The sequence below is a fragment of the Puntigrus tetrazona genome, chromosome 5 (assembly GCF_018831695.1).
Source record: "Puntigrus tetrazona isolate hp1 chromosome 5, ASM1883169v1, whole genome shotgun sequence".
Taxonomy (NCBI): Eukaryota; Metazoa; Chordata; class Actinopteri; order Cypriniformes; family Cyprinidae; genus Puntigrus; species Puntigrus tetrazona.
This window is the reverse complement of record NC_056703.1, coordinates 32,759,897-32,783,410: the sequence shown is the minus strand read 5'-3', so window position 1 is coordinate 32,783,410 and position 23,514 is coordinate 32,759,897. Positions and strand designations below refer to the sequence as shown.

Below are 23,514 nucleotides of genomic sequence, written 5' to 3'. Positions count from 1 at the left end.
TGTGCAGTAAGCATCAGAGAAGCAGCCGTACTTTTGCTGATTTGACAGTAAATTGAGTACAAAACTGTGTTTCCAAGCAACTGTCACTTACTGACTGAAATTTTGCTCCGGCACAGGCGCTGCATGAGACAAAAAAGTATGGATAAAGCCAAAACCATCACATAGCTGCTCTTTAGTGTAGATTCATGTTGATTTTATCAGATGATGTCACAGTTATAAATGAATGGTTAACATGTATAAATGTGTCACTATTTAGAGTGAAACCTTTCCACAATATTCACTCATTCTGACAGTAAAATATAACACTCTAAATTCAATCTACTGCAGTATTGCCACTCTCCAAAATGTGGTTAACACCTGGTCATTGCATGGAGATAATGTTGTAATTCTAGTAACATTTGGTAGTTATGTAAATTGATTATTATGTAGAGACACGCACAACAGCTGGTGCGCCCTTTTTTCTGCTCTTAAACAGTCATGTCAAAATGATTTTGTATTGTAGTTTGCACGCAAGTTTTACATCGCTCAGTGGTTCAGAGACTGCACTACGGAAGCTGAGAAGGCCATGAGGAGTCAGAATCAAAAGGAGGACGACACGGACGGCACACAGCATGCCAAAGAACTCCAGGCCACCGGAGACATCATGCAACGTGCAGAAACTCGCAAGAAATTCCTTCACTCCGTCGTTCAATCAACTCCCAATCAATTTACCACTCTCAGGTATCGCCACACAAATATCTATGCTTTTATAATCTAACATCTTCAACCTAAGTCAAGGCTCTTATATTGCGCTATTAATGGAAAATAAATAATTTGGCAGGATGAATTCAGACACTGTGGACTACGAGGACGGCTGCCTTATTGTACGCTACTTGGCCTCCACCAGACCCTTCTCTCAGAGCTTTGACATCTACCTGACACAGGTGAGGAGATTAGTCTGAAATATGTGCATGGTCTGTTTCCAAAAGGTATTAACAAATGCTTCTTTTTGTGTTTTTCTTTTAGATTCTGAGAGTGTTAGGGGAGAGTGCCATAGCTGTCAGGACCAAAGCCATGAAGTGTCTGTCTGAGGTGGTGGCTGTTGACCCCAGTATACTGGCCAGGGTAAGATATTCAGCTGCATTACAACTGCCAGCACAAAACTATTGGCACTTGCGGCAGAGTTGACGTTTAATCGGTATGTTTGTTGTGTAGTCTGATATGCAGCGTGGTGTTCATGGCCGGTTGATGGATAACTCCACCAGCGTGAGGGAAGCAGCGGTCGAGCTGCTGGGACGGTTTGTGTTGAGTCGACCTCAGCTGACCGAGCAGTACTACGACATGCTCATCGAGAGGATACTGGTATGACTGCAATTCAGATCACTGTTTGAAGGTTTAAGCAGCAAAATATGTTGGACACTTACACACTGAGCTGTGTCTGTATATTTATGTAGACGTACACAAATAAAGCATGCATGAAAAAAAATGTAAATCTATTAAAAAAAAATTGTTAAAAAAATGATTTGTGTTAAACCCAAAAAATCCTGTCAGTGCAACTTTTAGATATCGTAACTCTTCTAGGTCATAACAAAGTATCTTGGGCAGCAAATCAGCAACAGTTTCTGAAGGATCATGTGAAGCTAAAATTTAACAAAGCGATAAATTACATTTTAAAATGTATTACAACAGAACATGGTTATTTTAATTTGTAATAATATTCCATAGTATTGCTGTTTTTAGATGACACAAATGTGACCATAAGACACTTGATTTGTTGTACGTGCACCTTTGTATGACATCGTAACAGTTTATGAATATATTTGATTTGTCATTTTAAAAGCTAATTTGACATACAGCAAGACAACCTAAAATTCACTTGTAAAGACAGAAATGTGAGTAAAAATTGTGAAAGTTATTGGTGACCCTTTAAAGGCCCAAGATAATCACTTGGTCTCAAACTCCTAGAGGACCACAACTCTTCAGTTTATCTCCAACCTTAATCAATCCCAGCTTACAGCTAATCAGGGTCTTCAGGAGCATTAGAAACTTTCAAGCAGGTGTGATTTGGAGCTAAACTCTGTGGTCCTCCCAGAATTGAGTTTTAGACCAATGCTGTAGACACTGATGTAAATTTTAGCTTTAAATCTTTGTTGAAAACAAACTACCAAAAAAAACACGTATACATAAGATCGAGTTGGTGTTTTGATTACTGTACATGTAATCTGTGAGTAGTGTAATATTATATTTGCTTTCACTCCAGGACACCGGTATCAGCGTGAGGAAGAGGGTGATCAAGATTCTGAGAGACATCTGTTTAGAACAGCCCAACTTCACCAAGATCACAGAGATGTGCGTGAAGATGATCCGCAGGGTCAATGACGAGGAGGGCATCAAGGTGCAACTAGATTCTCTGTTGTCATAGGTTTTTCCCGTAAGTGCCAAAAGTGCTTACAATCTTTCTCTCCCTGCAGAAACTGGTGAATGAAACATTCCAGAAGCTGTGGTTTACACCCACAGCCAGCCACGACAAAGAAACAATGAATAGGAAGATTCTCAACATCACTGATGTGGTGTGTTGTGTGTGTGTGTGTGTGTGTGGAAAACATGTTTTCATACCTTTTGCTTTTACTATTAAAACAAAATACCTTCCAGTGGTGCTTGCATCTCTCTGCAGCAGATGTGTTGCAAGATATGTAGAAAATTTGAGCTTCTCCCTCAAGGCAATTTCTGCATCAGCAGTGAGAAATGCAATTGCTGCATTTTTGGCAGGACTCTAGTCTTGCTCTGTTGAATTATTTCATATGAAATGCATCCTAACCAATTAAGGAAACTTAATTAAGATTTCTTGGTGTGTACACCAATGTGCTGTATGGCTTTTTTTTGGTTGCACTAAAGCTATCATTTTGTAGATATTAAGGAAACATGCTAGGTTTGCGTTCTTATTTGTCTGAAAATCGAAGCTATAGCTAGTAATTCTGCTTTGAAATGTGGGTTCCTTGTCAGAATGTCTGTTTGTCTTGGTATGTGCGACTCCGCCCAAAGCCTGTCTACCCAATAGTATTTTGGCACTCTGGGTTGCCACTTGCTGGAAAACACAGCAAAGGTCAGAGATTGCAGATTCTGCCTTACCCAAAAAGCCTAAGAATCCAACTAAAAAAACTTATAGAGTCTCCCTCCAATGTCATTTGTGCTCATTCCTCAATCTGGCAACCCGTGTGAGCCTCATATCTGAGGAAATGGGGCAGAAGAAAAAAAAAAAAAAAAACCTATTCAGTATTTTGCATTTGGATTGCATTATCTATTTCACGCTAGCCGTCAGTATTACATAAATGCACCTCTCCAACTTTCACACACTTTTGTGTCCATACCTAAAGATCAAGTGTAAAAATGTTTTTTCTTTGAAATGCATCATACCCTAGCTGATTTTTCTTTACTATACTGCAGGTTGCTGCCTGTAGAGACACTGGCTATGACTGGTTTGAGCAGCTCCTGCAGAATGTAAGTGTTTTCAAGTCAAATCGGTTTTTCATCTGCCATCTGCTAGGGCTGTAATTCACAGTGTTTCGTGTGTTTTTTTTTTTTTTTTTTAGCTTTTAAAGTCAGAGGAGGACTCATCCTATAAGCCAGCCAGGAAGGCCTGTGTTCAGTTGGTGGACAATCTTGTGGAGTACATCCTCAAATACGAGGAGGCACTTGCAGGTATGCTCATACTACTTAATCCTGTAAAGCCTGATGTATGAAACAATAGTAACATAATTCAGATTTTGTTGAAATTTAGCATCTTATTGGACCAGAATACAAAAAAAAATACAGCAGAATATTGAAAAAAGTTAATTTGATTAATTTGAAGGTTGAATGCGAAATTATTGCAATTTAAAAGTATATTTTAAAAACTAAAATTAATAAAAAAAAAATTATATATAGCACTAGTTTCATGTAGTATTATTTAGGAGAATATAGTTATATAATGTAGAATATATTTGAATATAGAAACCTAACGGAGCAAAAAATATGCAATTTACTGAAATTGCCAAAAATTAAGATGAATTCAGATAACAGAAATCATGTAGTAGATTTTTTTGGTTATGATTATTTTAGAGGTCTTAGAAATTTGTGCAGCAAATATGATACTATAGGGTTAAGTTAGTTAAGTTTAATTAATTGAATTAAAAAGAGAAACGCTTTCTATTTCAGCCATCATTTCAGTTTTTCTTTGTGTTTCTTATATTGTTTATACAAGTTTGTACTTTTTTGGTTTTCATATTTTAGCGTTTGTTCCATTTAGTGCAATTTTTTAAATGATCAAATATTGTATGATAGTGAATTAATGTAATGCATTATTTATCACATTTGTTCTTGCTGTTTTTTTTCCCCAAAATGTATTAAGTTGTTGCAATGCTGTTTGTGTGCAGAGCACAAGAGTGTGAACTCAACACGGTTAGTCGCATGCATCACCACGCTGTACCTGTTCAGTAAGATCAGAGCGCAGCTTATGGTCAAGCATGCCATGACTATGCAGCCCTACCTCACCACCAAGTGCAGTGTAAGTCCATACCTTCATTTTAACACTAAATCTGCCATTTTTCAGCTATTTGTAATAATACAGTTGTATTAAATAAAATATTTAGAAAAATTCTACATGGAAAAAAAAACCTTAAAGAAACAAAAATACGTATTTTATAGAATCTGTATTAGAATTAAATAGTTGAATCTTTTATTATTTACTGGTCACAATTTTCTTTTTTTAATATTAAAATGTAGAAATTATTAAAATGCTTTAATTAAAATCTAGAAAAGTCAAGAGAGAATTTGCTGAACTTTTTATTATTTTTTTTTTTTATCGTAAGAGTTTAATGGTTTAAATTAGGCTTTTATCTTTATTAAGATTTAATAAAAAAATTAAAACAGAAACCCGGAAATTAAAAAAAAACAAAATAAAATGCATTTTCATAGGGCACTAAAAATTCAAGCTTTAATGAATTAGTGTTAAATTGAAGTTTCATTTAATTGTTTCATTTAAAAGTTTTTAATGATTTCATATAAATAGATAAGCTTTTTGATTCTGACGTGTTATTTAACCATTAAAATGAAGTCCAGAAAGACTGAAGCTTGAGATTTGAACAATAATGGAATTTTTATAAAGTAATATTTATTTTTAGGGCTGCCAGTGCCATATTTAAGGTTATTCTGCCATCTTGTGGTCATATACTGCTAGTGTTTCTAAGATGATATTGTGTCAAGATTATCATTGATGTTTTTTTTTTTCATTGGTTATTAATAATGCATTTGTTTATGTGCGCAGTCTCAGAGTGACTTCATGGTGATTTGTAACGTTGCGAAGATCCTGGAGCTTGTGGTTCCTCTGATGGATCACCCCAGTGAGAGCTTCCTGACCACCATTGAAGAAGACCTGATGAAGCTCATCTTAAAATATGGCATGACCGTAAGTGACCCGCTCTCACCCACGCATAACCACAACTCATTTATGAGAATTAATATTCAATTTACTTAGACAAACCACACTGGAATCTTTTCTGTCCGCTATCTATTAATAATAATAATAAAAATATTCATTTGTATGGTTCATTAATCTTAATGGTTGTTCATTTGTTGACATGTATTTTACATCCTATTTCTACACATCCCACTAAGTTCTTTCTCTCGTTCTCCCTTCACACAGGTTGTCCAGTACTGTGTGAGCTGTTTGGGTGCCATAGTGAATAAAGTGACTCATAATTATAAGTTTGTATGGGCCTGTTTTAACCGTTACTATGGGGCTCTGACTAAGCTAAAGTTACAGCATCAGGAGGGCACGAACAGCATGGCGCTGGCTGCCACCAAAGCAGCGCTGCTCAGATCTCTCTTCACTGCAGGAGCTCTCTGCAGACACTTTGACTTTGACCTGGAGCAGTTCAAGGGCACCACTAAGGTATCGCAGTCTTATATGTAGACCTGTATGTAGTTTACATGCAGCTGTTAATGCGCTGTAGTTCTTTGCTCATTAGAGTCTTTGCATATTTCGCTTTTTAAAACCCAAGATTGCTTGTTAAATTTTTCTCCAATTTATGTACAGAAATTATTTACATTTTTATTATTTTAAATAATTATAACATTTTAAAATTGTTAGACTATATTATTATTTTATTTGTATGATATTGTTTAATATGTTTAAGTATGTTTTATTTAAACCTGAAATTTTGCACTGTTATTGACAGGTTGTGATAAAGGAGAAGGTTTTGGAATCATTATTGTACTTCACCAATCACGAGGATGAAGAAGTTAAATGCAAAGCCATAATTGGATTGGGTAAGATGGTGCTTTCTTTCTTTTCTTTTTCCCCTTCTTAATAACATGCCCCCTTAGTTTAAAGTGCTTTAGTGCTTCTGTTATGTGCGTTAATTTAAAGATATTTATTTTTTTATTTATAATTAGTTATTTCATTTCATTTGCTTTAGTGCTTCAACGTACTTAAAATTAGGTAATTTGCCATGGCAACATTTGTGTAAATTGTTAAACAATTTTAGTCTATTTAGTTAACAATAACAATTATTAAAAAGTAGAACTGGGTAGTGTTTAATGTGTCGGATGCATAATTGTCTATTTTCTCAGGTTTTGGTACAGAATCATTTCTTCGATTGATTTGATGCATTGCTTCATAGCAGTATTTTAATTGCTGGATAAAAATAGTTTAAAAAAAAAAACAACATTGTCCTTCTCGTGTCCTGCAGGGTTCCTGTTCATCATGCACCCGAGTCAGATGTTCGTTCCAGAGGTGAAGTCTCTGTATAACGGGCTTCTGTCTGATAAGCGTTGCTCCATCAACCTGAAGATCCAGGTCTTGAAGAACCTCCAGATGTATCTCCAGGAGGAGGACTCTCGCATGCAGGAGGCCGACAGAGAGTGTGAGTGACCATGAAAGTTTTAAAGTTATTTTTATATTAACAGCATTCACTACACAAACAAAAGACTGTCAAACTCTATAGGGCTCTGTTAACTCAGTTCAGCCTTTAAAGAAAGCTCGTTGTGTTTTTATCTTTTCAGGGCAGAAAATGTCAAAGCAGGAGGATCTCAAAGAGATGGGCGACATCTCCTCTGGTATGAGCAGTTCTATCATGCAGCTCTATTTAAAGCAGGTGCTGGAGTCTTTCTTCCACACGCAGTCCAGCGTACGACACTTTGCCCTCAATGTCATCGCTCTGACCCTCAGCCAGGGACTCATACACCCCGTACAGGTACACACACCCATATACAACAACTCTGACATTATAAACCCAGCGTCAGTGTCATCACTGGTCCTGCAAAAAATCTTAAACTACTGTACATCCTGACCCTTCGCATATTTAGTGTTTTTTCTTGTTATAGTATAAGACCATGTTTATTGTAAATTACTTTACAAATGTAAATTGATCAGAAATCATTTTAATATGCTGATTTGCTCAAGACATTTCTATTTTCTTTTGAAAACAGTTGTGTTGCTTAATATTTTGCCCTGAACCAAGTGGAAGGTTCAAAAGAACAGCATTTATTTTAAATGGAAGTGTCTTTACTTTAAGTATCTTCACTGTTATTTAATGTTCCCTTGCAGAATGTTTATACTGATCACAGACTTTACATAAATGTTCTTGCATAAATGCTTTTAACTAATTTAGTAATGCTTTCAGCTACAATTAAGTCCATTGCACACTTATATTTCAGTCCACACAAAAAAAGGTGTGGTCCCACTCTTCACTGTCACAGCCTTGGCTGCAGAACTTGCACACTAACACAGACTTGTCACTTTCCTTCCTCCTTCCAATCAGTGTGTGCCATATCTGATCGCTATGGGCACGGACCCAGAGCCCACCATGAGGAACAAAGCTGACCAGCAGCTGGTGGAGATTGATAAGAAATACACTGGATTCATCCATGTGAGCCCCAGTCCACACACCTAGCCATATGCGTCTCATGCAGCAGCATAATTTTATTTAGAAATTGGCTGAAGCCGTGTAACAGTCTTAAGAGTGTAAGGTGGGAAACAACATTATGCCATGAAACATCCAGGTTTAAACTAACCTAAACACTGATTAACTAGAATGATCCAGTCTATGCAGCCATGTATTGATTAATAGTAACACTTTTCTATATATATATATATATATATATATATAGACAGAATGATAGATATGAACATTAAACTGCCAATATTATTACCTTGAATTAATTTTTTTTTGTTTGACTTGTAGGTGATAAAATTGCATAGTTGTTACTAGATCATTGTTACATAAACTACTTAATTACAATGTTTAACGTCTATGAAATTCTACAACTTCAATTACAGATGAAGGCTGTAGCAGGGATGAAGATGTCATACCAAGTGCAGCAGGCCGTCTTGGGTTCAGTAGGACCCGTGATCCGTGGTTTCCGTCAGGACGAGTCCAGTTCTGCTCTGTGTTCCCACCTCTACAGCATGGTCCGCGCAAACAGACAGCACCGACGAGCGTTCCTCATCTCACTGCTCAATCTCTTCGACGACAGCTCGGTTAGCGCTCTTTGTGTGTCTGTCTCTCTGTCATTGGCTCTTTTGTTGTGATGTTGAGAGTGACCTTTTGCATCTGTCTGTCTTTCTGTGTCCGAGCAGAAGATTGAGGTGAACATGCTATTGTTCATCGCTGATAATCTGGCCTACTTCCCCTATCAGTCTCAGGAGGAGCCGCTGTTCATCATGCATCATATAGACATCACACTGTCTGTGTCAGGCAGCAACCTGCTGCAGACGTTTAAAGAGGTGAGCATGCTCAAGTGCTTGTGTCTGACCTTAACGGTGTGAGTTGCACATTTCCGCGATGATTGTTTTGGGAGCCTGTCACAGTGTAATACAGCTTTAGGAAAAATCTGTGGACTGAAGGATTGAGCAATGCCTCTGAGTGAACATAACACAGGACATTTGCAATGGGAAGAGGATGTTTACACAGTCCTATAGGGACAGAACCAAAAATGGGCCATTTCATTTTAAATGTTAAAAAGATATGGAAAATTGTCTTGAAAATTTGTGTAATAAGTGATTATTTCCTCTTGTAAGTTGGAAAATGTTCCTTTTATAATCAGAGACATGTTTTTCCTGCTTTTTTCACATGTAGTTCTGTATATACTGAAGTGCGACCCATATAAATTGCGTAAATCAGATTTTTAAGAATGAAGCACATGAATGTATTTATGTACAAGCAGCTCGTGTTTTCATTGTCTGAGAGTGACTCACAAACGCCTCTCTGCATGTGCTCTTCCAAGCTTTGTCGTTCTCAATTCTGGCTTCTTGGTTGACATGTGACTCAACTTACGTCGTGCCAAAAATCCAGGACTCGACGTTCTCCCGGAAATTAACCCGGGAGACCGAATTTTAAAACTAGAAATATTTTTGTTACAAAAACCAATCGTTCTAACCCGCCGGGGGTGTATAGCTTAGTTTTCATCACAGTGCTTGCGGATATAACTGATTTATGGATTCAAAAAAAATGTCCGCTATCCATCAGAGTTACCAAGCTTGGAAGAGCCAGGATTATTATTATTATTTTTATTATTATTTTTTTTTAATCTAAAAGAAGAAAGTCATATACATGTAGGGTGGCTTGAAGGCGAGTAGTTTCTGGTGTAATTTATTTCATTTGAACTATTCCTTTAACTAGTTACTTATAAGCATGCATATTACTAGAATATTAGCCATTTATTAGTACTAAGTAAACACACATTAATACCTTATTTTATATGACCTTATTCTACATGTCTAATTTTGCCAAATACCTAAACTACGAACTATCTTACTAAATATTAATAAGCGGAAAATGTATTAAATGAATAAGTGTTCCCTATTCAAATGTGTAATTACTACCGTACCTTTTAAATGTTTATGTTTATGTATATGTGTATGTTTATGTATCCCCGTTATGTAACCTCACACACTGTTGTTTATTATATGTAAGCATGGATGGTCATGTTAATGCACTGATGGCTGTGTAATTCCACCACCACTTCTAAACGAGCCATTGTTGTACCCAGTCTCTCGTTAAGGTTCCTGGCAGGAAGAGCAGGAAGAGGAGACGGCGGCGGCGGCGACACCACCACCATCATCACCATCACCATCAACAACAGCAGCAGCATCAGCAGCAGCATCAGCAGCAGCATCAACAGCAGCATCAACAGCAGCAGAACGGTTCGGAGGAGGAGAGGGGAGAGCAGGGCGAGGAAAGAGAAAGGAACAGCGGAGATGAAGAGTTTGACGATGATGATTATGAAGAGGATGAGGAAGGGCAGCGGGTGAGGAAGCCCAAGCCCACGGAGGGCGCCAGGCAGTCAGAGTCAGATTCAGAATCTGACCTTGAGGATGCTGATGCTGTCATGGAGCGTCTCCCTGACGACACAACATCTCTCCTGGACTTTGCCAGGGCATCTCAAGGCATACTGTTACTGCTGGTGCTCAAACAACACCTCAAGAACCTCTACGGCTTCTCGGACAGGTAACGAACACCCACCATGCATCTCAGCAACCCTGGAATAATTGCCGTTTTGTTTAGGTTTTATGTTTACTGTGTTTATCCTTTTCTCAACCAATGCAGCAAAATTCAGAAGTACTCTCCCACGGAGTCCGCAAAGGTGTATGATAAAGCCGTCAACAGGAAGTCGTCGGTTCACTTCAGTCCACGGCAGACTATCGACTTCCTCCAGAATGATGAGGTTCATGATGACATGACGTATGAGCTGAAGAGGAAGATCGTCAAACAGTACCTCGACGTGAGCTTATTTTTTACTTTTTTTTCTTTTGTGTTAGGAATGTTTTATATGTACAAGTTTGGTAATATTATTTAACAGTTTCAATAGTAATTCTAAGAATATTTTCCAGTAATAATTATCTCTGTGAACTACCAATGAGGCCACAGAATTTATTCTATTATTATTGACATATTATTGATATAAGAACCTACGTAAAGAATTACGTTTACTTTGGTATATGTCGGCATTCCGTTTTCTGTTAATAAAAATGTTTGAAAAGGTTCAGAATTGCTGATTTATACTGTTTGGTTTTCAGTTTAAGTTGCTGATGGAGCACCTGGACCCTGACGAAGAGGATGAGGAGGGAGAGACGAGTGCAAACGTGAGGAATAAAGCCATCACTGCACTGCTGGGGGGAGCAGCCACAAGCCCCCGAAACCACCACACTCTTGACTCTGAGGATGAGGACAGTGACGGAGAGGAGAGGACCCCAGGGGTGAGAGGAAAAACAATACATCACAGCCAGACCTGCCACGTAGTCTAGAGTCATATCAGAAATGACATTAGCTGACATTGTCAAGTATGTCAGTCACTTCTCAAAAAACAAAAACAAAACGCACATTAAAGAGTGCATGCTCTATACAGAGAAGCAAGCATACCGTTTTTCACAAATATTTTTTGCTCAATAAACAAAAATGTTAATATTGTGAGGTACATTTCAGACAAATTAGTGTCTCTTTATGCTTTACAATTTCCATAGTTCTAAACAAAGCTCTAGCCAAAGCAGCAGTGGCAGCAAAAAAAAACACACTTGGCTAAATATATTATTGTTGTTCAAAATCTGAGAAAAAAAAAAAAAAAAAAAAAAATTTCAACGTCACATACCTTTAACAACTGAGTCTAATCATTTATTCGATCAATCCTTTATTTGATTTTGGTTTTATTTTACTTTCTAATTATACTATTTGCTGCTGTTATTAGAGTGGTTAAAATACCATAAAATATTTTTTAAATAGAATTTTTGCTTTCTGAGAAATTAAACAAAATGAAGTGCGTTTATGCTTTAAAACAAAACAAACTTCTGCCAGTAAAGTATAGAAACTAGTTTTTTCTGAGCCCTTTGGCAGATAAAAAGTTGTTTTTCAATGTACTTTGTGTGAATTGAGTTGAATTTGTTGAAAAGTGATTATTTTAAAACATGAACTGTTACTGATATACTGATCTTCCATTACATTTATTCACAAAATTTTCTTTGCATGGTCAGTAAGCCTGTGATAATAAGTACATGTAATAACGGCACATTCAAATAAATGAGCATGTTTTGTTCCCGTGTCTCTCTTCGCAGGCGTCTCGACGCGGGAGGCGCGCGGCAGACTCGGCGGACCTGCTGTTGTCGAACATGAACGAATCCGTCAGCGCGTTGGACATCATCGCCATCCACTGCCCCAAATACCGAGACCGGCCACAGATCGCCCGCGTGATCCAGAGGAACAACGACGGCTACAGCATCCACTGGATGGCGGGCTCGTACTCCAGCTCCTGGACTGAGGCCAAGAGGCGCGACGGACGCAAGCTGGTGCCTTGGGTGGACACCATCAGAGAGACGGACATCATCTACAAAAAAATCACACTCACCAGTGGCAACAAGCTCAACCACAAAGTGGCGCAGACTCTACGGTCACTCTACGCTGCCAAGGACAGGAACTCCAGCTAATAATACGTAAACGCACGCACATACCTCCCATCTCGGATAATCTCAGCCTAATGCAAAACACAAATACACACACACTCACACTCTCACTCTCACTCTCTCCCTCTCTCTCTCACCGTCTCTCTATCTACCAACATGCCTATCAGCCAAACATCTCCTGGGTCAGCCAAACACACACAAACATGAGCGGCTATTCTACACTACAGACTCTTTCTCTCTCTCTGATGCACTCTGGGTCTGGCGGTGACCTTTGGCCCTCTGCGCCAGAGTGCATCGTCGTATCGCAGGAATAAAATGTTTGGAGAAACATTGTATGGGTGCTCCTTCGCTGTTGTGCAGCAGATTTCTGGTTGTTTGATTTCTACTCCCAGTGTATCATAGTTTAACATAAAAATATTGTTTATATCTATAAAAGAAATTTAAATATATACTGAATGTTGAAAGAATTAGTTTGTTGATGTTTTTACTTCATTTCTTCCTTTATTATTATTTTTTTTTTCTTAGCGTCAAGCAGCTTTCTATAGCTTAGCTCCTTCTTTACTGGCTGATGACGATGATTCTCTCTGTTGAGCTGTTTGTCCATTTTTGTACGATAGCACCGTGTGGCTGTAATTTATTGTGTATAGCATGCAGTGTCTGTGAGGAGGGCTGTGTCGAAGGAGATTTGCGATTACAGGTCGCCCTGCTCAGCGTAAAGGGACCCACATGCCTCTGATGGAACAAATACTGCAATAAATTTTCTACTTCTCTTACTTGCAAGAGTCCTCCTGTCCAATTGCAAATCTTGTTCAAATATCTTTATTGCATTTATTTAGTTTATCGCACTTTCTTTATTAGCAGGTGTAGTGAAGAGAGGACGAGAAATGAAGGTTTTATTCTAGTATATCAAATTAATGCCTTTTAAAGCCACACTTTATTTTAATGCTTCCTTGTTGCAATATTAGGTTCACGCTGACAAAAAAAAAAAAGTTGCGGGATTTAATGTTGCTAGTAAATTTCACAAATTATTACAGAAAAAAAACGCCAGCTGATTGAACTGAATGTGACATTTTGCAGTAGAGACTTTTGTATTTGCACTCCAGTAAGCTTTAGTTAGTTGCTTATTATACATAATTTGCTGTTATCACTATACTAAATGCATCTAATATGTAACACCGTCACTACAAAAAGTTAAAGTGTCCCCGTTTTACTTCTTGTGCTCATTTAATTGTTACTGAGAATGCATTACCAAAACATTAATAGCACTTTTAATATGTATATAGATGTCCAATGCTATCCTTATGTCCTTATGTTCTCATCACAATCCACTGGAGAGACTATTACGGTCATAGCAGGCATTTAGGAGAGTACACGAAGTAAAAGGCCTTTTAGTATAATTGCAAAAAAAATCCAGTCTTAGCTGAATTTTTTTTTTTTTTAAATCTTCATTGATTTTTATAAAGGTAACAAAAATCTTTTCTATTGTTAGTCATATATTTCAAGATTACACTGATTATCCATCCAGCATTTTTAAAAGCAATCATGTCTCAAATCTAATCCTGAGGCTTTTGAGGAATGTGTATTTGTTCATCTCTCAGTCATCATTGTATTGCATTATAAGTTTAAAACACTGGACTCAAACTCAGTTCCTGGAGGACCACAGCTCTGCACGGTTTAGCTCCATTTTTATCTTTTTTGGCCATACAAATATCAACAACTTTAGTAATTTAATATAAATGTATACAAGTTGAACTTGAAACTTATTCTGCTGACTACAATTATTTTTATGACTCAACAGTGTATGTCAGGCTTTCGTTGCAAAATTCTGTTGAATTTAGATTATGATAATTTTCTTTTGCATGTCATTGCATGTTGGAAATAGTAAGCAGACTACTAATGTATGCTTTTCAGACTTTATTGCCAACTGTATGAATCTCTAGATTTGAATTACACGTGCATTTAATATAGCGTCATGGGACAATACTACGGTTTAAAAAGTGTCACTCACTTAAAAAAAAGCTAGCATTTAGTGTATAGTTACTTAATATTGTCAAAGGTTATGTTCAGAATAGCGCCTTTGACCTTTTGAGTTTGTAAATTGTCTTCATGGAAAAATCCCACAATGCAATGTGCTCAACCTGCCATTAGCAGTGTTAGGAATTGGAAGTAATGGCAATCTTTTTATCTTTTTTTTTTTTTTTTTTTTCCTGAGGTGACGGATGTCAATCACTCATTTAAACACATCGTGACACTATCACGCAAGTATCTATTCTGAGTTAATTCTTTTGTTTGCTGAGATGGTTTATAGAAACGTGAATCGTCTCTTTCTCTGGGTTCCTTTGGATCAATCAATTGACATGATGTTCTGTTTAACGGGTTCATTTCCACTTCTCCTTGCCAAATGCAATTTCTAACCTATAAAATATGGTAGTGGAGAGCATACGATGGGCATTTCCATGAATCCTCTATGATTGGGACTAATAATTTCCATTTACTGTTAAAAGTGAACCGATAAAATGCCTTAAATCCAGAAATGAAATCACGTCCCAAATGCATAATTGCTACCTTTTTAGTTTAATCTTTAAAAAAAAAAAGAAGCTAGTTAGAAGTAGATGGGGAAAAAAAAAAAAATCACTCATATGTGTATATAAATGGTATATGTTCATGCTGCTGTATGTTTAAATAGCTTGAACCTCAGTGAAGTTTCATTGGTCCAAAGTTGATGTCTAAGAATATATCTGGAACGTTAAGTTCTTTCTGTAGAACGTCACGTTATGTTACGCAGGTGCTGGAAACAGGACAACAGGTGTTTGCTCAATGGAAATGATTTTTCCTGTACGTCATTTAGGGAGAAGAATGTATGTTATGACTGGCTGAAGCCGATTTCAACTGATGAAAGGCTCAGAATACGGTACACGGTTCATGAGAAAAGTGTGTATGAAACACATAGACCAATGTAGGTTATTTGTGCATTCAGAAGGATTCATGCATTCCAAAGAATTTTTTAGTTTCAATATGGTTTAGTACATTTTTAAATGTCTATATAGATTTTCTATTTCAGTTCTGGTTATTTTAGTATAAAAACATCACGATAACACACAGCACCCCATCAATAAACATCTTATGAAGAGATAAATGTTTGCAAAAACAAATCTTGAACAGTTGCTTTTGTCCAAATACATTAATAGACTTGTGGTTGTGATGTTTTTGAGCATCCAATGCAACGCTACGCTTCTCCAAATCTGTTCCCGTTATCATCTATCACGAGTACGTTTGACAAATTTCAAGCATTGGGTGAACTTCTGAATTAAAATATAATAAACCTATGCAGCAGCAGATCCTTTACATTCGTCTCTGTATGTTAAACAGACAAAGAGATGTATTATTACTGTTCACGGCGGCACGTCTTCTGTTCACGCACAATGCGCCGTAATGAGACGCTTCATCACTTGAGCTGAACGCTGTGATCGTTCTTTCAGATGTTGACTGCTGCTCTATAATTACAGACGGAGAAGAAGAGACGAGTTGAGCCACAAGCTGAACAGAGAGACCGGCTGTGTGGGAAAAGGTAGGAAACGATGAAGTCGGCAAAAAAAGAAGTATTGTGAAAACGTGAAGCAGAACAAGTGTTTTGAATAAGAATCAGAAATGTGGAGCAGCATGTTCGAATGATTTCTGAAGGATGCTGAAGACTAAAGTAACGGTGCATCACAGAAGTAAATTAGGGTTTAAAATATATTCAAATAGAACGCAGTATTTTTCGAATATCAAATAAATGCATCATCAATGAGCCTTGTAATGAGCTCTATATCCAGGCTGTCCTCCTCCTCTCCGTCTACTACTCACGTTACAGATTTACAACAGCTAATGACTAATTACTGATGTAACCGTTGACCTGGGTCTTTGTTCGTCATGTTGAGGTAACAGCATTAACAAGCTTGTTCCTTGTCGGTCGGTGTGTGATGACAGGTGTGTGTGTGTGTGTGTGTGTGTGCGGCGGCCGAAACGTGAGATCAGATCTCCACCACACTCCATATCTCCAGTTTCCTTCTCTTTTCTTTTCCATCACCGCTCTCTGTTTATACATCTCTTTTCCACAAACCCAAGCTCTTTATTGCGTTACCAACCATTACATGCAACTTACACACTCACTGCACGTTTATGGTCTTATTGCATGATATAAGTGAATATTTTGAAGCCACAGTAGTGTGTTTGATGACATACACGTTAACTAAATGGTGTGAATTCGACAAAGTCAGCATGAAATGTCATTCTCTCATTTTGAGTCCGTGATGTGGTACATTTTCCAGGTTTAGGCTGGATTTGAGTTTTCCAGAATCTGGAAGCTTACGGTCAAGTAATAAATGTTAACGCTTGCATTTGACAGCTGTTATTTAGTATTATTTCTGTAAAAGTTATCACATTTACTGCCATTCAATTGCTGCTGTACTAAACGGATCATAGTAAAGGTCCTTGCACACAGAGTCTGAAATTTTCGTATGCTTTTTTTGTATTTTCCTTTCCGATCAAAATACTGAGGATGTGAAAATGCAGAAAAAAGACCCTAATGTGATTTTTAAACACGTAAACATGATTAACACAAAGTGAGGTCATATTATTTTTGTGCAAGTACCTTAAAGGAACACTTAAGTTGAGTTTTTCTGTTCTGGAATCTATTCAGCTGATCTCCGGGTCTGGTGATCGTACTTTTAGCATAGCTTAGCATAGATAATTGAATCCAATTAGACCAGTAGCATCTCGCTCAAAAATGGCCAAAGAGTTTCGATATTTTTTAAATATTTAAAACTTGACCCTTCTCTAGTTATATTGTGTACTAAGTTTGAAATATTTAAAAAATAATGAATCGCGATGCTACTGGTCTAATTGGATTCAACGATCTATGCTAAGCTATGCTAAAAGTGCTATTGCTAAAAGTGGAGTGTTCCTTTAAGACTATGAACAAGTCAATACAAAGATAAGAGGCTCGGTTTTAATTTCATGTCGACTTTTTAACACTAATTACAAGCATCTGCTCTAGGGTAACAAAATAAAATTATATAAATCATATAAAAATAACATTGACTAATTTTAGGTCCGCTAACGTTTTCCTTGCTGTACAAAACAATGCTGAGAGGTAAATCTGAACAATAATACAGTAAGTTTTAGAGCACCACATGAGACTGCAGTAAAACAAATCAGTTCAGTCAGTGTCCCATAAATACCCGTCTAAACAAAGATGGGTCGCTTTGGCATTTTGGCTAAATAGAGGGAAGTAACCATTTGCTCACTGCCGTTCAAAATCCGTCTGACATAGTTTCTTCTGTGGAGCAGAAAAGCTGTTAAGATAAATTAGGTACGGTATAGATAAATCAAAAGTGTCATCTGACACATTCAGCAAAACGTACCCAGAGCAACGTGTTTTAGGTTTTGCGGAAAAGTAGACATATTTCTAGTGAGCCAGATATGAGTACCAGTATTTTCTTGCGATAAAACTAAAGTAGCAACAGATCTTTTGTTCTGCATTGTGATATCAGAATGGAACAAATTACTGAAAAAGATAAAAAAAAAAGTAGAGTGGGGACTTGAAGGAGTGCAGTTTAAGAGGACTAAATGATTGGAGGATTCCTGCATACATCAGGAATGATACTGGAAGATTCAGTTAAGACGTTTTGATTAAATGTTAGAAGGTCAAAAATAATTAAAAATGCACAAATGAATGGATCGCAATGAGATTTATAATGTGCTTCTAGAACATCGGGCGAATGTTGTTTTTCATGACGGCTGCAAGTAGGAAGATTTTCAGACATGTTGGTCTGTTCGTCGTGAAAAGCTTCAGAGGTCGTGAAAAAAAAAAATGCATGAATCGTTTGGAATAGGTTTTTTGATGTGCAGACATACTATGGAAAAAGAACGGCATGAACATTCTGCAAAAACTCTTTTGCTTTCCACAGAATAAAGGTGCCATACGGGATTGAAACCATGTTGAGTGAGTAAATAGTTTTTATTGTTAATTTTATTTATATATGTGTGTGTGTGTGTGTGTGTGTGTGTGTGTATATATATATATATATATATATATATATATATATATGTGTGTGTGTGTGTGTATATTTATATATATGTGTATATATATATATATTATATATATATATTTATATATAGTGATGAATTTAATCTAAACTATTAGTTTGGGCTTTGTGTTAAACAATGAACATAAGACTCATAACATAAAATTCTCTTTTTAACCCTCACTAGTGGAGGTTTAATATCAAAAAGACACTATAAGAACTTATAAAAACGCACAGCACACAAAATATCCTGTCTTTCTTAACCTGACCCTGAACCACAAAACCAGTCCTAAGGGTCAAATCTTTTTGAATTGATTTACTCAACTGATATATGGTTTGTTAGCACTGGACAATATTTGAAAATCTGGGGGATAAATGTTAAGTAAAAGTGGAAATGAATTTCTTAGCAATGCATATGACTAATATGGCCCAGAGTCCCATTAGTACCTAAAGTGTACGTACGCACACATTTTAGCTTTTGTATCCTATTGTAGCACCCCAGTTGCAGCTTTTTTTTTTTTCTGAGCGTGCATGTCCCATTTTTGAAAATCTTGCAACACCTCACCCTGTATCTTCTTAGAGAAATGATTCTCCAGACCGAGCCATTCTCACACATGAAATAGTTTCTATTGATTTTTCCCGTCTGGTGTCATTGTCCATCCCAGTCGCTCAGACGCAGCCGCATTTCCGTGCCGAGTGCCTCTTCATGGTGTGGTATACGAGGTTGTCATCCAGAAAGGACAGGTCGTCGTCGTATTCGACGGGTCGACAGCAGGCGGTGGGAGGAGAGCTGCGCAGAATGTCTCTGCCGGTGCCGGCGAGGCCGGTGAGGATTTTGTCGTAGTTCGTGAGGGAGTTCATACACACACCGCTGCAGTAACTGAATATCAGCTCCTCCTGACTCCGGTAGCCCAGACCCAGATCGGACACTTTCAGCTGGACTTGTCTCAGTGCGCACGCTCTTGCTTTGCCCTTCTCTCTCTCGTCACGACTCGGTCTCTTTCTGTCCATCTTGTTACGAAGGAAACCTCTCTGTTTTGGAGATCTCTTGGGTCTGTGGGTGAAGGCTGAGCGTGGTGCGGGAAAGCTGTCTGGATGACAGAGGAAAGAGGTGTTCCTGCATTTGCATTGCTGATACAATCTGATTTGCTAAAACCAACTACAAAAGCCTCTGAATCTGCTAAAGTAGTTTTATGTGGAAAGGTCATACTCTATATTTAACTATATGCATGTTTCATAAGGGTGATGTCATAAAAAAAAAAAAACATGTTTCTTCTTTTATCTTTTAAATGAAAACAATTAGATGAAATCCACTTCTTTTCCCATTTTAAAGTGAAAACTTCCTCTCCATTTAAAAAAAAAAAAATAAAAAAAAATAAAAAAATATATATATATATATATTTAAAAAAATAATATATATATATAATGAATAAAAGAAAGAAAATATATAAATATTGGATGAAAAATGTAAATATAATATGTTTGTTGAAGGAGTAAAATGCAACTGAAATAAAAATAAAGCTAAATAGAAAATGAGAAAAGCACACAAAATTACTAAAATTAAAACTGCAAAAACTCCCCAAAAATTCAACCTACATAGAAATATTAATCAAATTGACAAAGGCACAAAGAAATACTAAAACTAATTAATTATAATTATATTGAAAATTGGAAACAATCATTTTAAATAATAACATTGACAGAAGCACGCAACAAAGTTACTTAAAGTGAAATAAATGATAGCAAAATAGAGAAATACAAAAGTAATAAAATTTCAAAAATAAAATTGACAAAACAAATTGCTTAAAAATAAAAATAGAAAAAAACTAAAAACAAAGAAAACAAAAGTACTAAAACTCAAATAAAAATACAACTCATGTATGTATGTATATATATATATATATATATATATATATATATATATATATATATATATATATATATATATATAAAATATATAAATGTATGTGTATATAAATAAATAATTGACAAAAAGCAAATAGCAAAATTATGAAAACTGAAACTAAAATTGAGATGAATTAAAACTGCAAATAAACTGTTTTATTGGCAAAAGAGCCCATTTATTTCTAATGCTGATGATACACTGGGCAACGTTTTGAGCAATGCTGCCGGGCAACTTTAGGAAATAAAACCAGGTGAGACACAGGGCCCAAGACTGAGTTATCCGGATAGATATTTGTTACCCATTGTCATTCGAACAGTAAATAAGCAACACTGTTCAAAAAAAAAGCTGCCAGTGTATCATCAAGCTAAGAGTCAGACAGGGTGGTCGTGTAAAACTAAACCTTGCCTGTTTTTGCCGCAGTAAACCTCGGCTAGTGGACCTCAAGGAGAACACAGACTGATGATATGACCCTTTCAAGTGCGCTGCACTTTGTGTTTTGACAGAATGTAAAGGTGGCAGTGTTTTGATGTGCCTTTAAGACAGGACGAGTCGAGTGATCAAAGAGCCATAACATGATATAGTTTGCATTATCCGGACAGCTTTTAGCAACAATACCGCTTTTGTCCACAGACACCAGATATAATACAGGTTCAAATGGAGTTGTAAGCTGGGTTTGTAAGCTGATAGAACTAGAGTAGTGTGAGTGTGTCTAGTGTCTCACCCGGGTACAATGGGTCACCTGAAACTTCTTTACTTAACCATCACAACGGTATCAGGTGTGTCCCGAAACACGCTTTATCACACCTGTGCGCGTATTCAGGTGACTTTTATATATTTAATAGTAAGAATCGAATGGCTTCTCCTGACCTGAGTGACTCCTTGGCTGCAGATGTTTGTACGGCGTCCTCTGTAGGTCCCGGGGTCTTTGAGAGTTCGGGACGGAGGACGCGCAGCTCAGCGTCAGAGCGCACACCAGCATCACACCCCAGACCTTCATCTTACCCTCTCCTCAGCTCACAGAGCCTGCGCCCAACACATTACAAACATTCAGGAGAATTATTACACGCTTCTCTTAGTCTTCGGTTTTCATTTGTGAGCTGTGTTCGTGTCACACAGATTGCACAGCCTAGCTTTGGACATAGAAATAGTTTTTTTTATTATTCAGGCACTTGAAGCTACCATGAAAAGACACTTTATACGTGACATCTGTAATATTAACAACAAAAACTACTATTTAAGTTAATACAGCATTATTTTATTATTATTATTATTTGTACAGTTTAAAAGTACAAAAAGAAAACATATTATTATAAATTTATTTTATAATAATATGGGCTTTTGTGATACAACAAACCTATACATTACATTGGATGATAATAATAATAGTATAACACATATTTAGCTTAATATAGCATTATTATTATTAGCTCATAACAATTTAAGTACATCTTGCTATTTGCTACGGTGCAAAGCGCACTTTCTAATTGATGTTTGTCATAATAAATAATAATAATAATATAAATAAAAATATATAAAATTATTAGCCTACAATTTTGTTGAAACAAATAGATAAAACATTCTTTTTTTACTTAATCCAGTAAAAATGCACTTTCGAAATTCTTTTAATAATAATAAACCAATTAAATTAAGCATTATTAATAGTAGTAGTAGTAGAATAGCCTATAGCCCAAATGCAATTTAAAAAAATATAATTTTGTACAACTAGCCACTCATGTTGACAAAAAAAAATGATAAAAATACCATTAATTCTGTAAAATAAAATATGATCACACTGACCTGAGCTCAGCTCTGTGTATCCAGCCATCAGCACTGATCATAACAGCGCTAAAGGTTCTTTCTGAAAACATTTATCAAATAAAAACCCGTGCATATTATCTATATATCCTTGCATCTGACTCTCGCGTTCTTCGGTCAGGGACCCTCTCTCACGGACTGCATCAGTTTCGCACGCAGAGACGTGATCCAAAACGTTGAGTTCCCGCAGTGCATGCACTTCTGAGATCAGACCGGTAGTTTATGGTTTGTAGTTGATTGTTTAATCCGGGTCCGGCGGGAGTCCGGTTCATTCCCGCATCAGCTCTGACGTGAAGCACGTGACCTCCCGAACAAAGCAAACCGACACCTGGGTTTAAGCGTGAAAAAACAGCTAAACGTAAACGCGCGGCATCTCTTTCTAGAAGCTGTCCGTCTCTCCTGTGAATTATTTTATTATTCATACCGAAGCTCACCTTTCGTCTCCTTTCGTGCTGAAGACGTAAAACCAGCAGTACCTTTATATCCGCGATGAAGCAACTGTGTTAAAATTCCCGTTTGCTCTCTTTCGTGGTTGTTCGGCAAAATAACTAAATGAAATAAAGTAAAATAAATAAACAGTAATAGTAAAATCATAACCTGTTGCTGAACGGCTTTCCAGCGCTCATATGAAAGACGAACACGCCCCCTGCAGGTCACCGGTGGGTATTGCAGGCTTCATTATTACCTGCAATTATTACCTATTACAAGAGAAATTTGAGCAAAAATACATTTACAAATATTTAAATATCTGAAGATAGTTTCTTAAAGACTATATCTTTTACATATGAATTAAAATTCGATCAATCTAAATCAATCTTAAATCAATCTTAGCCTACCTAAATGTAAAAAAAAAATAGAAATATAATTTCTATATATACACACACACACACACACACACACACAAACATATATATAGCCCAGGTTTTTTGTTTTCAAATATGCAATTATAAATTATGCACTACAGTTCATAAAACGAATTACTACAACAGCAACCAATAATAAAACCCCTTCACCGTTTTTTCAATGTACATGTACAGAAATAAACAGAAACTGGCTAAATGTTTTTTAAGGCGTAGATCATGAGAGAATTATGAAAATAACGTTAAAATCCTTTAAAAGGATATCTTATAGATTTGGTCAGACCAGGTGTGTTTGTGCGCGAGGACATCATTTCTCGTTTTTGCCATTCAAATTAATTACAAAACTCTTCCATCGACTGTCAATCAAAGATATTGATCGCTGTTCATAAACGGATGTTGAAGTTTTGACTCCCTCTACCGGTCAACAATATGAAGTGCAGGACTTCACTTATTTTA

At 36.7% G+C, this 23,514-nt stretch overlaps 2 protein-coding genes across 2 annotated transcripts in view; one reads left to right on the top strand and one right to left on the bottom strand.

Moving 5' to 3' along the window:
- Positions 1 to 13,182, top strand: part of nipbla (NIPBL cohesin loading factor a) — a 29,717-nt gene extending 16,535 nt beyond the window's left edge. Inside the window, exons 25-45 of the mRNA XM_043238448.1 lie at positions 503 to 720; positions 821 to 923; positions 1,006 to 1,104; positions 1,195 to 1,341; positions 2,240 to 2,374; positions 2,451 to 2,549; positions 3,424 to 3,477; positions 3,570 to 3,678; positions 4,392 to 4,522; positions 5,282 to 5,422; positions 5,660 to 5,908; positions 6,195 to 6,285; positions 6,708 to 6,881; positions 7,021 to 7,211; positions 7,779 to 7,886; positions 8,297 to 8,497; positions 8,597 to 8,743; positions 10,009 to 10,466; positions 10,566 to 10,740; positions 11,036 to 11,215; positions 12,065 to 13,182. Of these exons, the coding sequence (XP_043094383.1) occupies positions 503 to 720; positions 821 to 923; positions 1,006 to 1,104; positions 1,195 to 1,341; positions 2,240 to 2,374; positions 2,451 to 2,549; positions 3,424 to 3,477; positions 3,570 to 3,678; positions 4,392 to 4,522; positions 5,282 to 5,422; positions 5,660 to 5,908; positions 6,195 to 6,285; positions 6,708 to 6,881; positions 7,021 to 7,211; positions 7,779 to 7,886; positions 8,297 to 8,497; positions 8,597 to 8,743; positions 10,009 to 10,466; positions 10,566 to 10,740; positions 11,036 to 11,215; positions 12,065 to 12,433 (3,579 nt within the window). The 3' untranslated portion in view covers positions 12,434 to 13,182. The remainder of the gene's footprint in view (positions 1 to 502; positions 721 to 820; positions 924 to 1,005; positions 1,105 to 1,194; positions 1,342 to 2,239; positions 2,375 to 2,450; positions 2,550 to 3,423; positions 3,478 to 3,569; positions 3,679 to 4,391; positions 4,523 to 5,281; positions 5,423 to 5,659; positions 5,909 to 6,194; positions 6,286 to 6,707; positions 6,882 to 7,020; positions 7,212 to 7,778; positions 7,887 to 8,296; positions 8,498 to 8,596; positions 8,744 to 10,008; positions 10,467 to 10,565; positions 10,741 to 11,035; positions 11,216 to 12,064) is intronic.
- A 5,535-nt stretch (positions 13,183 to 18,717) lies between these two features.
- gdnfb (glial cell derived neurotrophic factor b) lies at positions 18,718 to 22,367 on the bottom strand. Its single transcript, XM_043240605.1, has 3 exons — positions 22,181 to 22,367; positions 21,251 to 21,406; positions 18,718 to 19,568 (listed from the first exon to the last, which is right to left on the bottom strand). The coding sequence occupies exons 2-3, from the start codon at positions 21,378 to 21,380 to the stop codon at positions 19,147 to 19,149; spliced, it is 552 nt and encodes a 183-aa protein (XP_043096540.1). The 5' UTR covers positions 21,381 to 21,406; positions 22,181 to 22,367; the 3' UTR covers positions 18,718 to 19,146.
- Positions 22,368 to 23,514: the final 1,147 nt, after the last annotated feature.

Coding starts and splice junctions, on each gene's coding strand:
- gdnfb (XM_043240605.1), bottom strand. CDS start 21,380: ATGAAGGTCTGGGGTGTGATGCTGGTGTGCGCTCTGACGCTGAGCTGC. Junction 19,569..21,250: donor GCAGCCAAGGAGTCACTCAG/GTCAGGAGAAGC, acceptor TCTGTCATCCAG/ACAGCTTTCCCGCACCACGC.